The sequence below is a fragment of the Coffea arabica genome, chromosome 9e, assembly GCF_036785885.1.
Source record: "Coffea arabica cultivar ET-39 chromosome 9e, Coffea Arabica ET-39 HiFi, whole genome shotgun sequence".
Taxonomy (NCBI): Eukaryota; Viridiplantae; Streptophyta; class Magnoliopsida; order Gentianales; family Rubiaceae; genus Coffea; species Coffea arabica.
The window spans coordinates 33,841,004-33,864,074 of record NC_092327.1 but is presented as its reverse complement, the minus strand read 5'-3'; the positions used below and the strand labels follow the sequence as shown (position 1 = coordinate 33,864,074).

At 34.0% G+C, this 23,071-nt stretch overlaps 1 protein-coding gene and 1 long non-coding RNA gene across 4 annotated transcripts; one reads left to right on the top strand and one right to left on the bottom strand.

Moving 5' to 3' along the window:
* Positions 1 to 9,787: 9,787 nt before the first annotated feature.
* LOC140014467 (uncharacterized) lies at positions 9,788 to 15,385 on the bottom strand. Of its 3 annotated transcripts, XR_011821229.1 has the most exons (4): positions 14,160 to 15,385; positions 13,941 to 14,062; positions 11,054 to 11,179; positions 9,788 to 10,138 (listed from the first exon to the last, which is right to left on the bottom strand). It is a non-coding gene; the product is annotated as an uncharacterized lncRNA (long non-coding RNA). The 3 variants fall into 3 exon arrangements; XR_011821228.1 differs by lacking the exon at positions 9,788 to 10,138 and having other exon boundaries at positions 10,963 to 11,179; XR_011821230.1 differs by lacking the exon at positions 9,788 to 10,138 and having other exon boundaries at positions 10,963 to 11,179; positions 14,308 to 15,324.
* A 139-nt stretch (positions 15,386 to 15,524) lies between these two features.
* On the top strand, positions 15,525 to 17,561 carry LOC113709360 (fe(2+) transport protein 1). Its single transcript, XM_027232106.2, has 3 exons — positions 15,525 to 16,328; positions 16,831 to 16,980; positions 17,101 to 17,561. The coding sequence occupies exons 1-3, from the start codon at positions 15,708 to 15,710 to the stop codon at positions 17,404 to 17,406; spliced, it is 1,077 nt and encodes a 358-aa protein (XP_027087907.1). The 5' UTR covers positions 15,525 to 15,707; the 3' UTR covers positions 17,407 to 17,561.
* The last annotated feature ends 5,510 nt before the right edge of the window (positions 17,562 to 23,071 follow it).

Genomic DNA, 23,071 nt, shown 5'->3' with positions numbered 1-23,071 from the left:
TTTGTGAATCAGCAAATTTGTATATGATCACTATTTACAAGAGAAATGTTCATAGAAAGTGTCTCTATCTCTATCTCTAGGTCTATCTCATGGAAACAGTTGTGGTTGGATTGAAATACTACTAAATAATACTACTAAACAGTAGTGTAATGAAAAACAAAGGCAAAGAAACAACAAATGAATCCAACTTTAATTAAGCTTTTGTCGGAACATAGAGGACCACAGCTGAGTTGGTGATACTGATCCAAAATATTAAAAGCATGTTCATCGCATGTAGGCTGCAGAAGCCAGAAGCAAGCAGCTACCACCACAATATCCCACGAACAAATCCACAGATCATACGCCCACAACATGCCACCACCGCTCCTCTCTTCTCCTCCTCTCCTTAATCAATGCAAACCACATTATTCATTGCTGTTCCCCCTGACGTTTGACTAAACTATGTAAACTTCCAAGATGATATTATCATTTTCACGTGAAAACAAACAATATTTAATATTACTTACTTTCTTTCAAGATTTTCAATCCCAACGCATGATTTCCAGGACACCTCCCCACCAGTCAATACATTTATTTCTTGGCAAACTTTCGATCTTATCAAGTAAAAAAAGTGGTTGAAAAAAGAATTTTGATAATGTGTTTGGACTGTAAATTATTTAAGATAATTTTTTTAACATGATGTATGTGAAATAAAAAATAATTAAAAAAATGTGTTGATGATGTAAGCAAGTCAGTGTGTGTAAATAAGGCGTAATAATTTACAATCTAAACACATTATTATACGCATTGCTGCGATTTTAATACTTGCAGGCACTTATAGATATCTAAATCATTAATTACATTTTGTGGTAGGAGACGTGTAAACATGAGGGTCTAAAGAGATAAGAAAAATAAGATGGTACTAATTTTAAGTTTGGAAGAATTGATAATTGGCAAAATTATCTCATAAATATATTTCTTAGTCACTTTTTTTTAATATACGTTAAATCGTTGTAGTATATTTTTTGACAAAATAAAAAATCTTAAAAATAACAATTCAAAAGAGAAATTTGTTTGATATGCTTTTTGGAGAAGCATCTGGAGTCCTAATTTGTTAGTTTCCCGTCAACGTACAAATGCCCGTGGGGGGGTCCATCGCGTGTAAAAGGAAGAAAAGATGAGAGAATAAAAAGATGCCAGATAGACCCAAATATGTAATGATAATAATCGTTAACTGTATTAAATATATTCGAAAAAAGGAAGCCAAAGAAGATTACTAAATGATGGGGCACATGAAAGCGACATCTGATGACGCAGGAATTAATGGGAGGATCTTGGTACACCGTGGACCCCACACCCAGATGGGGACTCTTTTGTCCCCTCCTCCATTCTCCATTTATTTGCTTTGCCTTGCCTCCGTGGATAGATATTACATATTTTCTCGTAAAATTTCTTTTAAGAATTAACTTTTTATGCATCGACTGTGTTGTGATTTTTTTATATTAGTAATTATAAATATATAATATATGTGTATAATTTAAATTTATATTATGTGATATAATCTAATTTTGTTAGTGTTTAAAAAAATTTTGTACGCTAGCTGACGATGTATAAAAAAAACTTACTATTTTCTGATTTGTGGTTAGTGAATCAATCAAGTAAGTGTACAATAATATTGCATGTCAATTGATTAAGTTAATCCCAATTGCAAGGTTCGCTTTCAAGGAAAGCGAAACCACAATAATTCTTCACAGGTGCACGTTTTGTGGTGGCAATAAACTATGTTTGTTTAGTAGTAATCGTATCTCAAGTGCTGATCTTGATTAAAAAGGATTGAACTTAAATATTTTATTCAAAGTCTCCGAGCTTTTTTTTCTGTATTAAATAATTGACTGTATCCAACTCTTAATCCACAATTTTTTTCCTCCTTTAATTGTTCTTTGGCTTGTCATTTTCATGGGGTAGTGGGATGGGCATGCGGGTTTGGTGGCCTAATTACTTTGACACTATCACACAAACACACGGTAGATTACATGCTTGTACTGATGCCAAGTAAAACTAATCTACTTTTTATTTGTATTAGAGGCCATTTCAAATGGAAGAGTTAAAAAACTTGTTGATTATCTTACTCCAAAGTTAACTACAATCTATGCTCGCAAACAAGAAGAGACATTTTTGTTTGTCGAGGAAGAATATCTTAATGAATTTGTTTTCTTCCTTATTTAATTATGAACATGACAAGTGATAATAGGTTGTTGTCTAATTGTCATTATTAGTGTAATGATGATTGTGAACCTACGTTTTCTCTAAATTGACTATATAATATATATATATATACACACACACACACATACACGTACACTAGACTTATAAGGACAAATTTTTAAACTTGATTCCTAATTATGTATATTCCTTGAAGTTCATTAATGCTTACACGGTTTCTTTTGCAATTTTTTTTGGTTTTCCTTTTTCGAAAATTTTTTAAAATGGTTTTTACCATAGTTTTGAAATATCTAAAACGTAGAATAATCACACTTTAAATCCTAATAACATTTGAAATATGTGAAAAAAAAATCAACCTTTATGGAAGAAAAAATCATAAAGGCCTAACTCTTGCCAATTGTGATTGTTTAAATTTAATTCTCGATAATCTTGTTTGACCGCATGTAAACTAGGTATCGATGAATCGAGGCTTTGTTTGGATTGTGGTTTTCTGTAGAAAAATGTTTAAATGTTTACGTTTTCTGTGAATATATTTTCCAATCATCTTTTTATCTCACCATACATCAAATCACCATACGTCAAATCTATGGTAGCGCTGGTTTCTACTTTTCCATAATAATTAAAGAATGGACATACTAACTAAAAATGGTCATAAACTGTGATTAAGTAGCATAGAATAAGGATGTCGATTGCTTTTGTACAATGCACTAATTAATGACTCTAATCTCGTTGTTAATTATGCCCAAGTAGTCTGATTTCAAGGAGCAATTTTATATTGAAAGCATGCATCTGGCATCATGGTTGGATTGAACAATAATGAAAGGGCAAGAATAATTATTCAGTAGACAAAATCTGCACAATCCCTTGCTTTGAACCCTTGGGTTACAAGCCAAATGCTGCATAAGATGCTTTATTCGTATGATGAAGCTTGATTTGTCCAACTTTGCATCTAATATAATATGGGCCACTTCTCTTTCTCATTTCATCATATAATTAATTAGTGGGGTCAATTCAAACAGGTAGAAAATTGTCGAGGTTCAACTAATGCATGCTGAATAGGTTAGATGAGATCTAATTCCAAGAATTAATTGATTAGGACTTGAAACTGCATAGAAGTTCATGTACTACTACATTAATTGACACCGCCAATAGTGAAAAATGTTGATTGAAGATATAGACTTTGAAAACCCCCTAAATGTACGTTATAGTTTCTTTTACGAGTATATATATATTTTTATACATTATTAGTGTATAATTTTTTTTTATAATAATAAGTTTAGATCATGTCATATAATACCAATTGAAATTTGAAATTCAAATCATGCATATGTGTCATACATTCATAACTATTAGTGTAAAAAAACATTATACTGTTAACGCATAAAATGTTAATCCTCCTGGTTTAGATTTGAGGGCTACTGTATTTGTGACAAAAATTTATTTAAATGAAGAAGGCTTTTAGTTTCATCCTTACCCCATAAAACAAGCAATAATAAAAATCAAATGGATTAACATTATATATACTGTCAGAGTAAAGATTTTTTATATTAACAAATATAGATATATGACACATAAATAAAAAGTGAATTTAAAATTTGAACAATGATGGTTTGGCATTCATCTAAATTTGCTTGTGTAAAAAATCTTTATACTGATAGTGTATAAAAATTAATCCGAAATCAAATATCTTTCTTTCATTTTATATTTTACCTTTTAACTAAAGGAAACAAAAGCAACGTATTCCTCCTATGAGGAAACAAAAGAAATACGCTCCTATGATTAACTAGGGTATTCTGCCTCCAAAAGTTATATATTTTTTTCCTTTTTTCCCCATGAAATTAGCAATGCATATTGTGATATGTTTTTAACCTACTGAAAAATCAATTGTTGATTGAGGTAAGATAAATTATTGAAGCCTAGAAATTCAAAAAAGAAGAAGAAGAAGAAAAGAAAATCTGTTCCTACTAAGAACACGTCAAGGAGGCTTGATCATGATAACACTTTCAAATTCATTGATTGCAATTTTCTTCCTTTCCCCTGTACATGGGCCCCGGCTGACCCAAAGAGTGGATCACAATTCCTTGCCAATAGCCCATGTTTGTGTCGTCAACATTTGCTGAAAGTATGTGGGCCCATTAATGAAAAGGAATGGAAAGGTGTGTCACAAAAGTTGTCCACTTTTGTAGATTTTATCCTTTATTCCGAATTTATATTTAGTGGGGTCAAAAAGGATGGTTGGGCAAAACTAAGCATTAAAATGTTTGGATCCGATCAAAAAGATTATGGGGCCCAAGATGTGAAGTCTAACTAGCCCCTATTGTGTCAGTGTGGTTGGGGCACATATCTACTCCTCCATCAACTTTAGAATTGATGTTGCTTCTTTTGTTCTCCTACAATACATATGCCTTCCATGAATATAGGGACCACATTCACAATTCATACTCCCAACTTGAGAGACTTCCATCATAGTCTTTCTTCCCTTTGCATGAAACTAATGGGAATGTGTGCACAAACATATCACTAGTGCATTGATTCCATGTGTTTTACATTTGAGGGGGGCTATATCTTATAGTGGCTCCACAACCCTTGGACAAAAATTTTAATTAGACTTTTGAAAAATCAAGAGCCCAATATAGAAAGATGGGTTTGTAGAATTGTTATCAAATGGTGGATTATATTTGTACTTGCCTCCTTAACCTATAATTATATTTTACATCAGGCAAAAACATATTATTATTATTCGGCACTCAGAACTTCATGCTTATATATTTTTTAGCCTTCAAATCGCTACGCGTACCTTCTCAGCCTTCAGGTTTAAAAACATATACTCGTAGCTCTTCTATCAAGAGAATTATATCTTGGTGAAGTAATTATAGTTAGAGTATACGATTGAAATCGACGAAATGGTTAAAATTAGAGGAAAATTAATACAGGGGAGGATGGGAATAAATCAAGACGAGAAGGGGCATGACCGCATATATGTGGACTCAAGAGTAGTCACATGCAATTTTTTCACAAGTGCAGCTCATTATTTTGCCTATAGCAAAAGTTCCATTTTAAAGTGTAGAGAAAGTCTAAATAAGGTGTTAAAAGAGTCTTATCAATTAAATATTGGGGACTTACACATAATAAGAAGAAAAGTGGAGTAAATGTAGGTAGTAAAAGTAAAAACCTAATAAGTTGCAGTAGCGTTGCAATTGCTGAATTTGGAATTTCCCCTTACTTTGAGAAATGGAGAGATAACGTGTCTGCCCCACATCTAGAATGATGATGACCCTTCCAAATTGCACTTTCCTTACTCACAAATTGTGATGAGGCTGCCAACGAGCTCACTTTTGTTGGATTTTGGTAGTAAAAGGTAGGAGTGGAGATAAAGGTTGTGATTCTTTATATTTTGATAAGTTGAATCAAACCCCAATAAAGACCAATTATTAGATACCAAGACTTGGAAAAGGAAAATGGGGAAACAGTTCAAACTACTACTTATTTCCTAAGGCGTGTTGACAGACGACAGATGCTTGATGGACACATCATTTTATCCCACTAACAACACCCCAAAATTCTCCATTTGCTAAGCTTCCAAGATTTGCATGACATTTTAACTTAGGTTGTGGATTTGCAGCATCATGACTAGCTACATAGCGCACACAACCAACTCACTCTTATCTTGGAAAGCATCACTATAGATGCTTGCTTTTTTTTCTAACTATAATAATAACCTTAAATTCCTGCTACATAAAGTCCACTGCAACTCAAAGTCTTGACATGAAACATCATTTTAGTGGATTAGATATTCCCCTTATTGGTTGTGAATGTGTCAAAGAGGCATATATAGAACCTACAACTACAAGTTGCCCACCAAAAAAAAAAAAAAAAAAAAAAGGGTATAGAGGGCAGCCATACCTTAAGCAGAATGAATGGACTTATTCCATGCATTTTTATAACATCAATGATGGTTCAGAATTATGGGGAACAAGCATCTACTTTTATCTTTGGAGAAACTTCTCTTTTTTTCCCTTTTTTTGAGAAGCACATAGTTTAAAGAACATGGGTTGAGAGTGACTTATGTCAATTGTTTCCCTTCGTGACACACAACACGACTTTGCAATTGTTTTGGAACAAAAATAAACCAAAGAGAGAAAGAATGGTTTGCAAAAGAATTCATAACAAAAGGAAAAAGGAAAAGCAAAAGTGAGAAAGAGAGAATATGGGTGATGATATCCTTGGTGCAACAACAACCAATAGATCCTATGCCGAAAGATATTGGGAGGTGTTGTAAAAGAGAAAGCACCTCAGAAATCACGCAGTATCTAAGTTCCCAAAGAATCTTTCAACCAGCTAGTGAAAAAGTATATATAACCTCAACCATAAGCACCTCTTTATTCTTGTTCTTTTTCTTTTCTTGAATCACCAAGTAAAACCCTTTTTGAGTTGCAACAAAGTAGGCTATATTTGGCCATGGCTGGAATGCACTTAAGTCCATACACAAGATACCTTATCTGAAACATCCAATCAAAATGGTTCGCAAAGCGCACTATATAATCCTTTACGCTTTTAACTTTAATTACACTTACAATGATTAATCTTTCACTTAAAGGTTATAGACTCTTTGCTCGGTCACCTAAACTAAACTATTCTTAAACTAGTTGGTTTGGATGCAAACTTGCATTTGTCATGAAAGTTATCCATATCGTATAAAATTTTCAACTTGATCATGATCCATAAAATTAACAATTAATACCACGCATGAAGTTAAACAAGAATCTAAAGTATATGGCAGTCCCAAGTCATCCAAATTTATCTACACACATCAAGTCTCTCAAATATAAAAGCCTCATCTCTTTCTTTCTTTCTTTATTTTTTTTTTTTAAAAATTTTGAGTAAGCTTTTTTATACATTATCAGGGTACACTTTTTTTTTTACGTTAGAAGGTTTGAATCATAATGTCACATAATATAAATTTAAATCATATATATAAATATATGGCATGCATCTGTAATCGATAGTGTAAAAAAAACATTACACTGTTAATGTATAAAAAATTAATCTTTTTTTATAAAAAAAAATCCTCATGAATCTTATTTATTTATTTTTTTAATTGATATGTGTCATGTATCTAATGATAAAAATATATACACTATCAATATATATATAAGAATCACTCAAAAAAAAAAAAGGAAAGTTATAAGACGGCTAGAGGCGTGTAACTTAACAATACACGTAAACCCGAGAGAAGTTTAATGGGGACGAAACCTTTTTTATCTGTTTTGAATAGAAGTGGTCTAAATGATGGCCCCCAATAAGTTGGTCATCCTTTTACTCGGATTGTCCTTTGAACATCAAAAGAGATTTCACGTGAATTGGAGTACAAAAAATAATATTTGGTGTAGCGTTAGTTGAAGGGTCAAGTCAAAAAGGCTTCATCCTTCAACTATAAACCGAGTGCAAGAAATTTCCAACAATTTTGTTGTGCTTGCATTTGAAATTCTTCCTAATTCATGAATGCCGTTCTCTCGCTATCAATGCCCACATGACAAGTGATGATAAAAGTTGTCTGCATTTGCTTAAGTCAGTCTTAGCCCAACTTTTACGATACGTGTAGAGAAAATTCACACCCCTTTGTCAAGCAATTCAAGTGTGTGTTGTGCAAGAACTTTTTAACCACCATGTAGTTGTTTTTTTATTTTTGTTTTTTTTTGGGGTTTGGGGGGGAAGGACGCAAAAAACAACCACAACAACCAAAATCTCGTTTGGATTGTGATTTTTTGCAGAAAAATTTTCTGCATTTTCTGTAAACACATTTTTCAATTACCTTTTTACCTCATAAAAATTCCTAACAACAGCAATTCAAATGGAGTGTTTGTCAAACCCCGTGTCTTATCTTATGTCAGAAAATATAACAATAATGTTGGTCGATTGATAATACTTGTAAGGAGTGGACTACAATTAATTTGATTTAAGTAATTTTGAGTTAATGGGTTCATGCTCAGAAAATTATTGAGCTAGTTTAAAACCAGGGTTGCTACAGAGTTAAATGGTTTTACTAATAAATCTTAGTGGTCGTTAACACATAAAATTGAAAATTCGAAAAGGAGGAAATAATCTTTGAATCTTCTATTCAATAGTAATTTTTGGTGAATGGCAACAACCCCTGGTAGAAAGCTTTCCAAAATACCGAGCGATGCTTTCATATCCATATTATTGAAGTGCAAGTTTTGGTGTAATGGTTAAAGTTGAAATTAGATTTTTTATTTAATTTTTTCCCTTCCCCTATGAAAAAAAGGAAAAACAAAAGCCAGAGAATATAAGATGATAATTAGCTGTGAGTTCATTATGGTCCTTAATCGTTTTTTATCTGCAAAACATCTGGGCTGTATGCTTAACTTTGCTGATGAATACTTACCAATTTGCGATAAAATTTACAATCCAGCCCAAAGGGGAAGTCCTAATGGGTTGATACCCAAAAAAATGTAAGTTGGGCCTAGAAGTCCTGTACAGTGTGCACTCAGAGCTCGAGTTGGATGGATTGGAGCTTCACTGAGACGTCAAAGAATGGCCATTCCCGAACTTTTCTCCACAGGTTGAACTTAAGAGCCCAAGCCCAATTTTCTTTGATTTCAAGACTTGGGAAAGGAAATATATTTCCAAGTAGAGTGTGAGAATACTCAACAACCTTTGGAAAGTTTTTCTTTTTCTCCTTTTTTTTTTGGGTTTTGCCTAATGAACAAGAAACGAATGCAAAAAGATAACTAGAGTCATTAATTTCTTAATTATTTTGATTTACCATTTGGCTAACGAATATCCTCGATGTTAATTTTTTAACAAGAGCGAAACTAATTTGGCGTAACTAAATGCAGAAAGTGTAATAAATATGAGCGTGTGCATCTATACAGTAAATTAAATTTAATTCGGGTACGCTAACAAATATCCTTGGAGATATCCGTTAAAAAAATCCTCTGATTTATTAGGCTTTGATTAAATTGAAGACTTGGAACTTCTTAAAGATATGTGAACAAACACAAGTGCTTCTTCTCTCTTTATGATGGGAGAACAATTTTGTTCTATTCTTCAATTTCAGAAATACACTATCAATATCAAGCTAATCAAATGAACTTAAAGAAATTTTCATGTACATTTCTTGGTATTCAAATACCAATTACGAATACAGCCCACAAGAGTTTTGACAACAACAAATAATGGGTTGTAGTTCGGCGAGCAAAATAATATGTCTCCCATCTTGCAGGAAAACAAATCTGGATAGATAAAGCCAAGTCTCTAGTCCCTGGTTGTGTGTGCCTTGTGACAATTCAATCTATTAAATTTAACGTCTTAACACAGTCAGTGCCACAATTTCCACTTCTGCCAATTCAAAATAGTTGACAAACATTTTGAACTTGTTAACACTTAACGTCATATATGCATGTATGATGCAGCTATGAACAGCACATCAGAGGACAATAATGGAGGGGGTAAAAGCTGTTTTAGTCTTGCTTCCAATGTTAGGTTTCCATTCTAACCAAGTCCGATGTGTTTTAGCCTGATTCTTTTGGCTGCTTTACACGGTATGATATAACAACAACATGCAAGTTCTAAAAATATTTGACACTGACTGTAGAAGATGTCAAGTCTAGACATCAGAAGGCAAATTCATCCAGGGGATCAAGTTTGCTTAAAGACATAGCGACTGGAAACTTGGAAATCTTGTATATTTGGTACCACATACACTTCCACACATTGGTAGTTTGTTGATGTTTTGTTGTGCATATTCCTTGGAGTTGAATACTAATCATATGAACATCCACGCAGGACAAAATATCAAGAGCAAACTCAGCTGTGGATGATGCAAAAATTTAAGTGGCATGTCAGGATCAGCACTTGATTTCATATAAATTTGGGTCAGGTTTTTCAAGAGCTCAACTGAGACCAGGATTTCCCTCTGAATTGCAAAAAAATTCAAGAACTCAGTACATGCATCAGGAAAAATGGTAGCATCACAACAATTGAAGCACATTAAGACCATCTAGAAATCATGCATAAAAATTTCAGAAAGTCTCCAACAAGTAACAACTCAATATGTCTAGAAGGGGCCACTTCCTGAGTCTCTGTCGTTTCTATTTCATTTTTCTTGAAGCCAAAAAAAGAGTTACTTGATGTCAGCAGAAACATCTCCCTCCAATCTGGGCAAGTCATGATCTACTTTGATGCAAGCTATGTTTGATAAACGCAGGTGATGCATGCAACATGATCTAGTAGGACGCAGAAAAGAAAATGCAGAAACAATTTAGGAGCAGGGAAAGTTTCTCCAAGCCTGCAGTTGAGAAAGATATTGCGATGATTCGAAAAAACTTGAGAAGCTTTACTACAAGTAACTGAACAAAACAAGTCACTAGAGTGACTCATTTACTCAGTTGACTGTGAGTATCTCAAGTTTCAATGAAGCTGGGAAACTCCATGGAATCACAGATGTGGTGAGTAGCAGGTAAGACGATACACAATAAATAGGGTTTCAATTCCAAGATGTCCCGTGAATTCTTTCTTTAGCAATCTAAAATGGGTGCTGCAGATCATCAGATAGATGCAGTGATGAGAACAGAAACACAAGAGGTCAATATTACAAGAAATATGGACATGCTAATCGTTAAATTTGTGGACAGTGGATATCAAGAAACTTGGACAATGCTCACATCAAGGGAAAAATGTGATAAAAAGTACTAAACAACATTTTAATGATGATAAGCACAGGGTGATTAAAAATTCTGATTGACTGAAAAAACTGGAACGGTGGATTAATCAAATGCTTTTAACAACTCAACAGGGTCTGAATCTGGTACCGAATAAGGCCAAATCTTACTCTGACAATGTGAAATCTCAACATTTGAAGTTGAATCAAGTGAGAGAAACTGTGCAATTGATATTCCAATCAAACTCATCCCAATGTTTGACACCGTCGATCGAGAATTACCACTGGTTATTTTACCTGCTTCAACAAAATTTTCTGGTTAAATGGCATCTACAAGTCATATTGAAAGCAGGAACCTAAGAGGCCAAATATGCATAATAGCATAAATTAATGAAGCATGCAACAAAAAATCACCAGACAGATGAATTAGTTATATAGCTTAGTCAACCGTAGTCCTAACATAAAGGCCATAGCTTATAGATAAGGAACACTTGCCCTTTTAATCTAGTGGAAAATATATGCTTCATAATGCTTAAAGCTAGGGAACAAAGATGCTCTAATAACCTTTCTGTGGCCTTGGCATTCCAAAAAAAGGACTAATTTATGTATTTGGTCATTTCAAGAACCCTGACTTGGCTTCTCAAATTTCAAAAAGCAGAAATTTGAATCATTTTTTAGTTTATCTGGAAGGACAAAAGTTCTTTAGGAAACAGTATATTGAGACCTTCATAATACAGAACCTTAAACTGCAGCTGCATTGGCCTATTTTTTAGCCATGATAATACAGAACCTTAAACTTCAGATGCAGAAATTGGACGTTTTGCAGCCATGATGTAAATCCATATTGAGATAATATGTTTATAACTGAAATTAGCTAGATCACTATAGACATGTCTTTGAAGAATACTCAAGAAAGGAAAAGGAAAAAAAGGACAACAGAAAAGGTCAGATAAGAAGGCTACCTTGATCATCAGATTATTCATCAACAAAACTAAAGCTGTTTCTGGTTGGAGAGTCCCAAAATATCAAAATTAAAAATAAAATTCAGAGAAGCGATTCTGATAATGGAGATGGACAATTAATCTTCCTCTTTCTCATCTCTCAGCAGTATCTCCTGCATTTCTTTGTTCTTGGAGTTGGAGAGAGAGTTTTGAGAGGGTTTGAGGTGTGAAGAGAATAGAGGGCAGAAAAAGGATCTGAGGGGGAAAAAAACGATGTGATCTGATAATTTTTTTCCTTTTTGATCCAGAGGTTAACTGAACCAAAAAAAAAAAGACACTGGGAGAAGAATCTATCCAAATCTATTCAACTTTGTTCTTAATACTAGGAAGCATAAACCGCGCGATGCGCCGTGGAAACTAAGTAGTACAAGCCCAGTTAAACATAAATTATGGAGGCACTTCTCCTTTGTTCATGTTACTATAGTATATATATGTGTTATGAATGCAAGTCATTGTAGCAAAGCATTCTGAATTTGATACAAACATTATAAACAAAAAGCATAATGGATTAGTATGTTTTGTGAATAAAAGCCTGATCCCTGAAGCAGCTTTTGAAATCAGGGTTAGACAGAAAGCTTTGTCCAATCATCTGAAGATTAATCTATCGCAGCCATCATCCAAATATTATACTTGTTTGTGATATTCTTTTCTACATCACATATCCCATCATGAAACCATCTATTTTTGATTTTCCAATTGAAAAAACCGTTGCACTCTGGCATGTCTGCACAGCTGCAAAGCAACCCCAACCAGTCTCTAAATTCTCCAAAGCAAACACAACTGCAGAATCCATAGTCTAGATGGCTGGCCATATCAAAACCTCTCCTAAACATCTGATGACCAATAGCATAATGGCCATGATCCAAGGTTCTGTGCTTAAATTCTGTAACGCCCCATTTCATGAACCAAAAATCCTAATTCAAGTCATCAGAGGTTCTGCCGCAATAAGAACTTAGAGCAGAATTAGGTGTCTTTGCTCATATCAAGAGTTAAGACAAGCATCCTGCTCAGTGAGCCTAAACAGAAGACAGCAATCTCTTCTTGTACATGGTCAAAAATTAGCGCACAGTTTGAGCATCATTTCAATAAGAATCAAAAGGACACAAATGCAACTATAATGCTGACTTCCAATCTTAATAATGTTGTATTCCAATCTTCCAATCTTTCCTTAGTAAGCAATTCAAAGTTCGACACTATCAGTATGCAGAACCTCATATCTCTGTAATCACTTCCTGGAAATGCAGATCCAATGTCCCCAAACAACCTGTCACGTAGAATGATCAACCAGCATCCTATTGATCAAAACTAAATAAAACTGATATTCGATGGTATGGAGTCAAATGAAGGATGCCTGTTTATGCCACCTAGCTGCTGTATTCAAGTTAAACTTTCTTCACTTTCCGGCTAAAAGAATCAAAAAAATGAACTCGTGAAGAAGTAAAAGTTCAATAACTAAATTTAAGCACAAAAGCTCTGTACCTTTTCAGTGACAAGAAGCATCAAGGATAAATGTTCTGGATTGGCATGTGAAAAATTTTTGGAACTTCAAGTTAGATGTTTAATACATTAGCAAATGATTGGAGCAAAAGTGGGACATAATCAGCGTCACCACTTGCATCAATCAAATCAAATTTCAGGCCTCATGATGAATCTAGAGTCTGCTGTCTAAAAACCTAATGTTACATTCTTCACTTCTAGATTAAAACCCCAAAATAGAATATAAGAGCTATTCACAAGTGTCAGAAAACAACAAAGCTAATTTGCAAAACTTTCATCCTCTGTAGATTTGTCAGTTCCAAAAGTCAGAACACGTCATTCAATTTTGATACTGCTGCACTAGTTAGAAAGAGGAAAATGACAAGAAGAAACAGACCTAAATTAACATTCTTCTGTATGTTGATATCAAAACCATTATGATGCAGCCAACAACCTCAGACACCTTTTTAAGTTCTTAATTGTAATTTTGCATCTCAAAAGATGCCAATGTTAGCAACAAGCTATTAACTTCAGCCAATTAATGTGTTCATATCTGCAGATAAAATGATGCCAGAATTTACCTTCGAGATTGATGAGGAACATTCTGAAGTAGACATCTAGTGCTGTGCAAATCAGCATTAGTCTCCTCATTTAAGGCATCAAGCAACTGTAGTTCCTGAATCTCCTCCTTCCACTTGTCTATCTGTTCCTTGTGGATTCCGTAAACAACATGCTTCAGAAAAAAAAAATTGATACAACCTGATCTTGAAAACCTAATACCTATTTTTTACATGACTCACACAATTAATCTTTCTTCAAATTCATTAATAAGATCCTTCAGTATTGACTTCCCTGATTCCAGCAGCTCAGACACCTTCATCAAATGAAAATGATACCCAAAATAGAATTTATATTCAGATAAACTGAAACAAAGCCCAGCATAATTACTTGCAATCAAGGAAGGTGATCTTTTCTCCTCAACTGATTTTTTCTCGAAAAGACAGGGTAGAGCAAAGCTGCCAGATGAGTAAGCGATTAATCTTCTCGTGAAATGTGAGCAATCTCCATCAGTATTAGTTCAGAGCCAACAATGGTGTTGCCCTCGCCCTCAGTGTCTTCCCCTGAAATCCTCCTCCCAGTTGCATTCCTATCATCCTCTGCCACGCTATCCGTCTGTTTGGTTAAGTTACAGAAACAAAGATATGGTTTAACTAATCTGATATTAGCATTTTACAGATCAGAATGCCAAAGGTACAGAATCATACTGGAGGCTTCATGCACTTTGGCATCTCACCGTACTCTTCAGTTTCCATTTCACCTTGTAGTTGCAGTTACTGATTTACTATAGAGTATAGCCAAACTAAAACAGGAGGAAAAGAAAGCTAAAAAAAAGCTCAAAAGAACACACACTCAGAAACATACAAAGAGAAAAAGGAAAGAACGGAATAGCCATTATTTCTGTCACACAAATTACAAAAACGCAACTGATAAGGATACAAAAAAAAATTTTGAATAACCATCATAGAAAGAGAAACAGAGAAGGGTAATAATAATGGAAAAAAATTGAGTTCATTTCTCGGATTCGCACAAGAAAGAGAGGAGAAAGGAAAAATTACAGCCAGTATTCGGACAGAAAAATCAAATTAATAACCGGACAAAACAAGGGCCATCAGCCACTCAATCATACTCGTCCAATAAAGGATGCAAATCTGATATGATGCAGAAGAAAATGCAGAGGCCATTGAAAGGGAACTGATCCTGGTGTCAAAGGAGGAAGAAGCGGTGAAATCACTCTCAGTCTCACATCGGTTTTGTTGCCAACCTAGTACTCACGATCACGAGCAGAGCACGTGTTTCGTCGACGACGAATGATTGTGGCTGAATTCCTTTCACAGAACTAAATAAAAGACGAAGGAAAGATTCACAGATGACATGTCATCCCAGGAGTATGTAAAAGTGTGGTCTGACTGAGATATTGACAGATGACATGTCATCCTAGGAGTATGTAAAAGTGCGGTCTGACTGAGATAGGAATGTGTCAAAATCAAGGCAACACATTCCAGGCGCAGCCACTTTTGTAACTTGTCTACGCCCATAGAAAACCCTTAATTCTTGACAATATTTACACATCAAGAAACAGAAAAGAGAAAGAGTTTGAATCCCATTTAGAGGCATATATGAGATTCTATTCTATGAGAAGTTGAGATCCCATATCTTTGCTTAATCTCTTTCCTACCCTATCTAAAACCCTATAAATGCTCTAGATTTTGCAGCCATTTCTCATAAACATCATAATTCCTCGTCACGTAGAGGTGTAGTACTGTAGTGTAGGACTAGAACAACAAAAAATGAAATGCACAAAATTTCTTGCAATCTCTCTTCTCCTACTCTCCTCATTTGCTATACCAATATTTTGTGCATCAAACACCACCACCACCGCACCGCCGCCTCCTCCACCACAATGCGGTGAGGCGAAAGTGACTGGATGTCACAACAGGGCCGAGGCCTTAAAGCTCAAGTTGGTGGCAATTTTTGCAATACTGGTGACTAGCATGATAGGAATTTGTCTGCCATTATTTTCTCGGTCAGTTCCATCTCTTCAGCCTGATAAAAATATGTTCGTTTTGGTTAAGGCATTTGCATCAGGAGTTATCCTAGCAACTGGCTACATGCATGTCATGCCGGACTCCTTTGATTGTCTAAGATCACAATGTTTACCGGAAAAACCTTGGAGAAAATTCCCTTTTACTACTTTTGTAGCTATGCTTTCAGCTTTAGTGACTCTTATGATTGATTCATTTTCCATGAGTTACTATAAGAAATGCATTGCTGATCAAAGTTCTTCAAAAGATGTCAAGGACGGAGGTTTGGAATCACAACATATTGGGCACGGTCATAGAAATCTTGAAGCTGCCGATGATGATGATTCTGCTGCATCCCAATTGCTACGTTATCGTGTTGTTGCTCAGGTTTGTGACAAAATAATCGACATCACTTGGTCAATATTTTGAGCTTCATCCTTACCAAGATTGTCATAGCATTTTGTCTCTTTTGTTCCTAGTCGATTTCTTCATGCTTATCAGTTCGAAAGTGTAACATTTATTTAAGAAGGGAAATAAAATCGATACACCTCACTAGCTGTTTAAAATTCGATTATAATGCAATGAAATTAAAGTGTTTAGGAGTGGATGGCTATCATATTGGGATGTACGTGTGATTGTATATCACTTTTCTTCAAGAATTGACAAGGGGGGAAAAAACCTTGAACAGTGACCTGCATGCCTGAAGAACTTTATTAAGCTCACTGTTTCACTTCTGTAAATTTTCGATTTTCTTGCTGATTTAATGTATGTTAGAAACCATGAAAACCAGAATTTTCATGTCAAGAGCTAGCCTTGCAGATCCCAGACTTATAATTTCGTCATATTTTTGCCTCTATCTAAACCATGTAATGTAACACGTATATTGTAGGTTTTGGAAGTCGGGATTGTGGTACACTCTGTAGTAATTGGATTGTCAATGGGCGCTTCAGATAATCCATGCACAATCAGACCATTAGTAGCTGCTCTTTGCTTTCATCAGCTCTTTGAAGGAATGGGTCTAGGAGGTTGCATATTGCAGGTAATCATCCCCCGCTGATAAATACCAAACAACAATATGCTATTTTTAGCAATGAATTCAGCTCAACATTTGATTTTTTTTTTCCTTCTAAAGTTTTCTTTTTTAAATCTATTTGGTTAGGCTGAGTATGGAGCTAAAATGAAAGCCATCATGGTGTTCTTTTTCTCGTCCACAACCCCATTTGGGATTGCACTAGGAATTGCTTTGTCCAATGTGTACAGTGATGACAGTCCAACAGCACTAATTGTGGTGGGATTGCTGGATGCATGTTCTGCTGGATTGCTGAATTATATGGCATTGGTGGATCTTTTAGCCTCTGATTTTCTGGGGAAGAAGCTACAAAACAGCATGATGCTTCAAGTCTGGGCTTATGTAGCAGTTTTACTAGGGGCTGGAGGGATGTCTTTGATGGCAAAATGGGCATAGACTTGCCTCGAGAGCTAGTGATTTTGTTTGAAAGCTTCTAATGTTTGTATTCAGGTAATCACTGATGCTATTTGCATCCAAAAAGAGCTCGTTTTGTATTTAGAATAGAGTACTACTTTTTTGCTATTTCAATCAGAAGTCTTCCAATTCTTTAATTTGCAAGCGTCCATAATTCTTAATCCGTATTAACAGAAAATTAGCCACCCACTGCTGTTCATCTTCCAGTGCATAAAAATATCAGCATTATTGCCTTCCACTCAATTCAAACAAAAACCCAAAGCAAGAAGTATCAAAAAGCAAACAGAATTGTGATTGCAAAACAATTCTAACAAAAATTCCAAGCAAGAAGTAAGCCTTTATTATTTTTTTTTTTTTGGCCTCTCTAATTTTTTGTAATATTTAGAGATGTCTCCTCTTATTCTCATAATAACATGGATCTCGCTTATCAATGCTTTCCATCAATCTAACATTTATCATAGTTATGATTTACATTTTTATCTTTTACCTTGTTTAATGTCCTTTACATTTAAGGATGCCAGCGGATCGAGTATCCTAAAAAATTTTCTTATCAAACACTAACCCGCTTATCTAAATCTTTTACCAAACTTTATCGGATTCAAACTACCTATCGAGTACCCTCTACCCACTAATCCGAATAGTTCAAAAAAAGAAAATTAATTTTTATCAAACTAAAATTAATTTATGCACCATGGTAAATCAACACACTACATTGAGTCTTAAATTTGGACAGTACCATAGAACCAGCATATGAAAAATGACAAAGAACACTTCACAAGATAAATAGAGGGAACAAAAATACAAACTAAAGAGAATAAGAGGGTTGTGGATTGCGTAACGAGTTGGTTTAGATTTATGTGCTATTGTACTATAAAATTTATATATATACATATAAATAGATATATAAAAGGTTTTTAGAGTCTTTCTTATTAAATTATCTCGGTTATCCATCAATAAGCTCTTATCAATACCATGCCCTAACAGATAATCCATTGCTCGTCTAATCGAATTAACTATTGGGTCAGGTACGTGTGGGTATGGAATATTACCGTACCTATTGCCATTTTTATTTACATTTAATAGAAGAAATTTAATGCCCTTTACATTTAATAGAAGAAAATTGTCAGTAGCAAGAGTTTTAATTCTCTCCAAAAAGGAAGAATAAATAGGAAAAAGAGTTTTATCATCAAAATTGAGGACCACATATATTTGTGATTTTATTTTAGATCCTTTTATGGTCACCTATCAAAATAAATTAAGAATATGCGCATGTATTTATTTTCGCAGTAAAATGGATTACAATGATATTAGGTGTGTCCAATTGTCCATTTATCAAATATCTTATTTCTTGGAAATCCGAATTCATCTATATTTACAACAAGATTAGGTAATGGAATCAAGATGTCAACTTATTTAATGCCAAAGTTAGAAAAACATTGTGAATTTGCTTATAAAAATATAAGCATTTCATCTAAAAATAAAAGATAAAGTTGATGGAGGGCAACACTTATAGCTATACCTGGTCAAGTTGAAGGTTTGCTGCCTGGAAGCTCGTACAATTTATGAGACTATAACAGGACACTTTCAACATTCCAACCCTTATATTCTTAGAAATGAAATTCTTAAACAAATATCAGTATGTAGGATGTTAGGCAACTGAAACTACATGGGATTCTTGGGACAAATTCTGTGGGTGAAAAGGCCTGTTCACAAAGCAACAAAAGTTCATAACAAGGTGCAATTCTTTTAAGAAAACGTTGATGATTATGTAGGTAAAAAAATACTAAAATAAACAAAAAAGAAAAAGAAAAGAAAAAATTCAGTATGACTTCCAGTAAGACAGTTACCACTGGTGCTGGTGCAATTATTTCTGCTAGCTCTTTCAATCTCAAATCTGATCGGCAAATTTGCTGTGCTCTATAAGGTTGATGTATCAATTTTAGATATTCAATATAGTTGGTCTGAATTTATTAACTTTTTTAGTTTTTTTGTGCCTTTTCACTTTCTAAATATCCATTTTTTATCTGTGATCTTCTCTCTCTCTTTCTTTTTTTTTGGGGGGGGGGGGGGGGGGGGGAAGATCTTCATGATATTCTTGAGATGATTACTTTATTGAGAAATGAGAAAAACTACGAATAAAAGTACACAAACATAAACAATATTTTTCACGTTATTGCAGGGAGAGAATGATTTTTCAAAATGGCCTAAATATGACTCGGAAATAAAGAAAAAAATTTGCTTCTTAATCAAATGCTACAAACTCTGGCAATCTAACTTTCATTATGGAATACTAAATTGCTCTAATCTAAATGCAAAAGGGATCTCATCAATGTACTTCATCAACAGATTTGAAATATTGGGACCTCTCAGTTTCAACTCAAGTGAACATATTAGGTCAGAATGCCGTATTTTTCATTAATTGCAAGAAGTCAATTACTAGAAATGATTAACCTTTAACTATAAGGCTCGGAGGAGGGCTATTGGAATATTTTTCACTGTCAGATTCAATGTTCGAATTCTGTATCTAGCAGTTTGAGGCTTAAAAAATAAAATACTATACGTCTGTAACTTTGACTCCTCTAAATTTTTGGAACTTTCCTCCAAAATTAACCACTTTCCAGGTAAAGTAATCATGCTGCATTTTTATTTTTATTTTTATTCTTATTCTTATTTTGCGGTCATAGTCATGTACTCATGTTGCACAATTATGCTGCAGTAAATATATAGTTACACAGTTGTGAATGAACCAAGAAATGGCTCTGCCTTCGGTGCATGTGATACCCTTCGAAATTCCTACAATTAGTTCATGTGGAGATTTTTAACAAAGAAAAATTTCCTGAATTTTTTTTTTTAATTGTCTCCGAGTTCTTTAACTGATATCGTTGATTTTAGTGCGCAAATTCGTTGTTCTAATACAATTGTGGCTGTCCTTTATCAGTTAGTCAAAGGCACATAACTTTCCGCTGAGTTTAACAAACCTACTGTTGATGGTTCAAAGGCAAAAACAGGAGGAAGAAGAAAAATTTTGTGAGTTTGCCCTACTTAAAACATCCATCCTGAGTTGAGAACACAATTTGCAAATAGCCAACAACTTTTTAAAAGAAATTCTAATCCTGTTCTAATTTTGTTTTGGGAAAAAAGTGCAATGAAAAACAACTAATTATGTATTATGTTGAGAAAACACAGATGCAGAGGAATTACATACGATGGGGAGAACCTACTAATCTTCAATCTTCTAAAAGTTGGGTATATGAAGAAGAAGAAGAAGAGCAATCAGATCTGCAAGAATTGTTAATGTGTAAAAAAAAATTGAAACCAATAGTCAGAAACATAAAAGTATAAAAACTACTCACCAAACCTTTTTAATTATTTATCTCTAGACATCATATAAATATGAAAAGAAAACATAAACGTGACTTCACATGTTCCTCATCCAAAAAAGGACAGTTTAAGAATTAATTACAGAAAATTAAATTAATTAATTTACAGAGAAAAAAAAAGAAGGAACAGTATTACTCTTGCCTTTGGATCTAACTTCCTATGAACTTAGGTTTTTACGCATCTTGATAGACTTGGTATATGTGATTTTTCGTTAAAAGCATTATTTTTGGTGCCATAGAGAGAGAGAGAGAGACATTACTTAGGGTTTTATGCATCTTGATGGCTTTAGTTTTGCAATTTTTTGAAAGCATTATTTTTGGCACCATAGAGAGAGATTATTTTGGCAGTAGAAAGATGAGTGCTAGTAAAAGATTTGTAATGGCATTTTTTTTTAGAGAAAATGTGAGTTATATCATTTAACATGTGAATCTCTAATAAGTAACTTTCTAAAATATGAAACAATTAATGTATTAATTAATCAAGTAATTTCTTATCCATATTAAGGAGTGCCCAATGGGCATTCATACGAAAATGGAACTTGTGAAGGCCCGTCCATTGTAATAGCAGTAATTAGGTTAGTTAACTAGATTTCAACGACGAAAAGGTTACTTATATATTCATACAAATGAAAATTCTAGGTAATAATTTACATTCCTCATGACTCGTGAGTGTGTAATTACACCTAATCCCGTGATTTTTGCAACAGAAAAGTTATTAAGTGAAATTGAAACCTTTGATTCTTTTGATTTGCCTCAAAAGAAAAAAATGCAAATTAATTATCCACATCCATACGTATTGGACATCAGCTAAACACGTTCCCTCTCAAGCTTCCCACACTCTCACTTCCATTCAACCACCGTAAACACATTAATGGAACAGCAAGCTCCATGCGCCATATTTTATATAAGCCAGATAAGGGACAAGAGTAGTACAAGCCGTACAAAAGGTACAACTTTCAGGAATCTTGAATATAAAACTCAAAATCAAGGGCCATTTTATGCCATTGTCAAGCGTTTACTTTTAGGTTAGTTGGGTTTGATGGGTGAAGTAGTTTTGTTTATTGTCTTGATAATGCTAATGAATTTTTATAAGAGATAGATTCCTGGATGATAAGGGTTTCTTTCAAGAATGTAAAACTCAAACTGAAGGGCCATTTCATGCGATTGTCAAGCATTCCCTTACTTTGACTCGCCTTTGGTACGGCACAATGAAATAAATTCTATTACCCTGAGATGTAGCATAAGACGTTATATATTTTTAATCTTGTTTTAGTATTTGTTTGTGCTATGCAATTTTTTAACTAATCCAACTTGTGGTGGGCATGCATTAATTACTAGATATGCTTTATGAAAGTTAGGGTCTCCTTCGCAGCCCTTCCTCATCACATTGACAAAACTTAAGATTTTAGTAATAGACAAGTTACAGTATCAGAGGGATAAGGGTTGGATTGAGTGGTAAGAAGGAAGGATTATAAGTAAAAGATTTTGAATTCGAATCCTCCCATTTAAAAAATTACAGTACAAGAATGACAAATACTTCTGACTTTAGGTCATCAACTTGTATGGAAATTCATTGCTAAGGAAACTTCAAATCAAAAGAAATTGAGAAAAATGTCAATTTAGTCCCTTACATTTTCAGAGAAATTTTTTTTAATCCCCCACATTTAAAACTAGTTAAAATAGTCCCTCATATATAAAAATTTTACCAATTTGGTCTTTGCCCAATTTTCTGGCCAAAAAATGCATGCCTACTTTATATGCTTGTAATTCCCAAGGCAAAATGAAATACTCAAATTTCATTTTAGTTGTAGGTCTAACAAACCTACTACTAAGAATTTGGCATAAAGAAATAGTAGGAAAAGAGTTTCAGTATTAAGGTCTTCATTGGCGTGTGAACTGATTGCATACCACTGCTAACAAACACCAAAATATGCGATATTCATTAGGCTAAGAGCAACCCCTCAAATAAAAGCTTTAACAATTGATTGATAAAAATGAGGATCCCAAATTGCATGAACAATATGTCTTACGTGTGAAGAGTTTAGTTGATGAAAATTGAATCAAAGGAGAGGTCCTTTTTTTTGGGTGAAAAGAAACGAATTATGTTCCCATTTTGACCTTGAAATTATGGTACTTGAGATAAGCATGTACTTTGTGGCTGGAAAAGTAAGCAAAAAATGAGCTCTAGGACTAAATGTAAAAGATTTTATATTTGTGGGATTATTTTAGTTGATTTTAAATATAATGTACTAAAAAAGTTTTTCTCA

Excerpts from the sequence above, each read along its gene's own strand:
- LOC113709360 (XM_027232106.2), top strand. The coding sequence starts at position 15,708 with ATGAAATGCACAAAATTTCTTGCAATCTCTCTTCTCCTACTCTCCTCA. Across the intron at positions 16,329-16,830 it reads GTTATCGTGTTGTTGCTCAG|GTTTTGGAAGTCGGGATTGT; the intron begins GTTTGTGACAAA and ends CGTATATTGTAG. Across the intron at positions 16,981-17,100 it reads TAGGAGGTTGCATATTGCAG|GCTGAGTATGGAGCTAAAAT; the intron begins GTAATCATCCCC and ends CTATTTGGTTAG.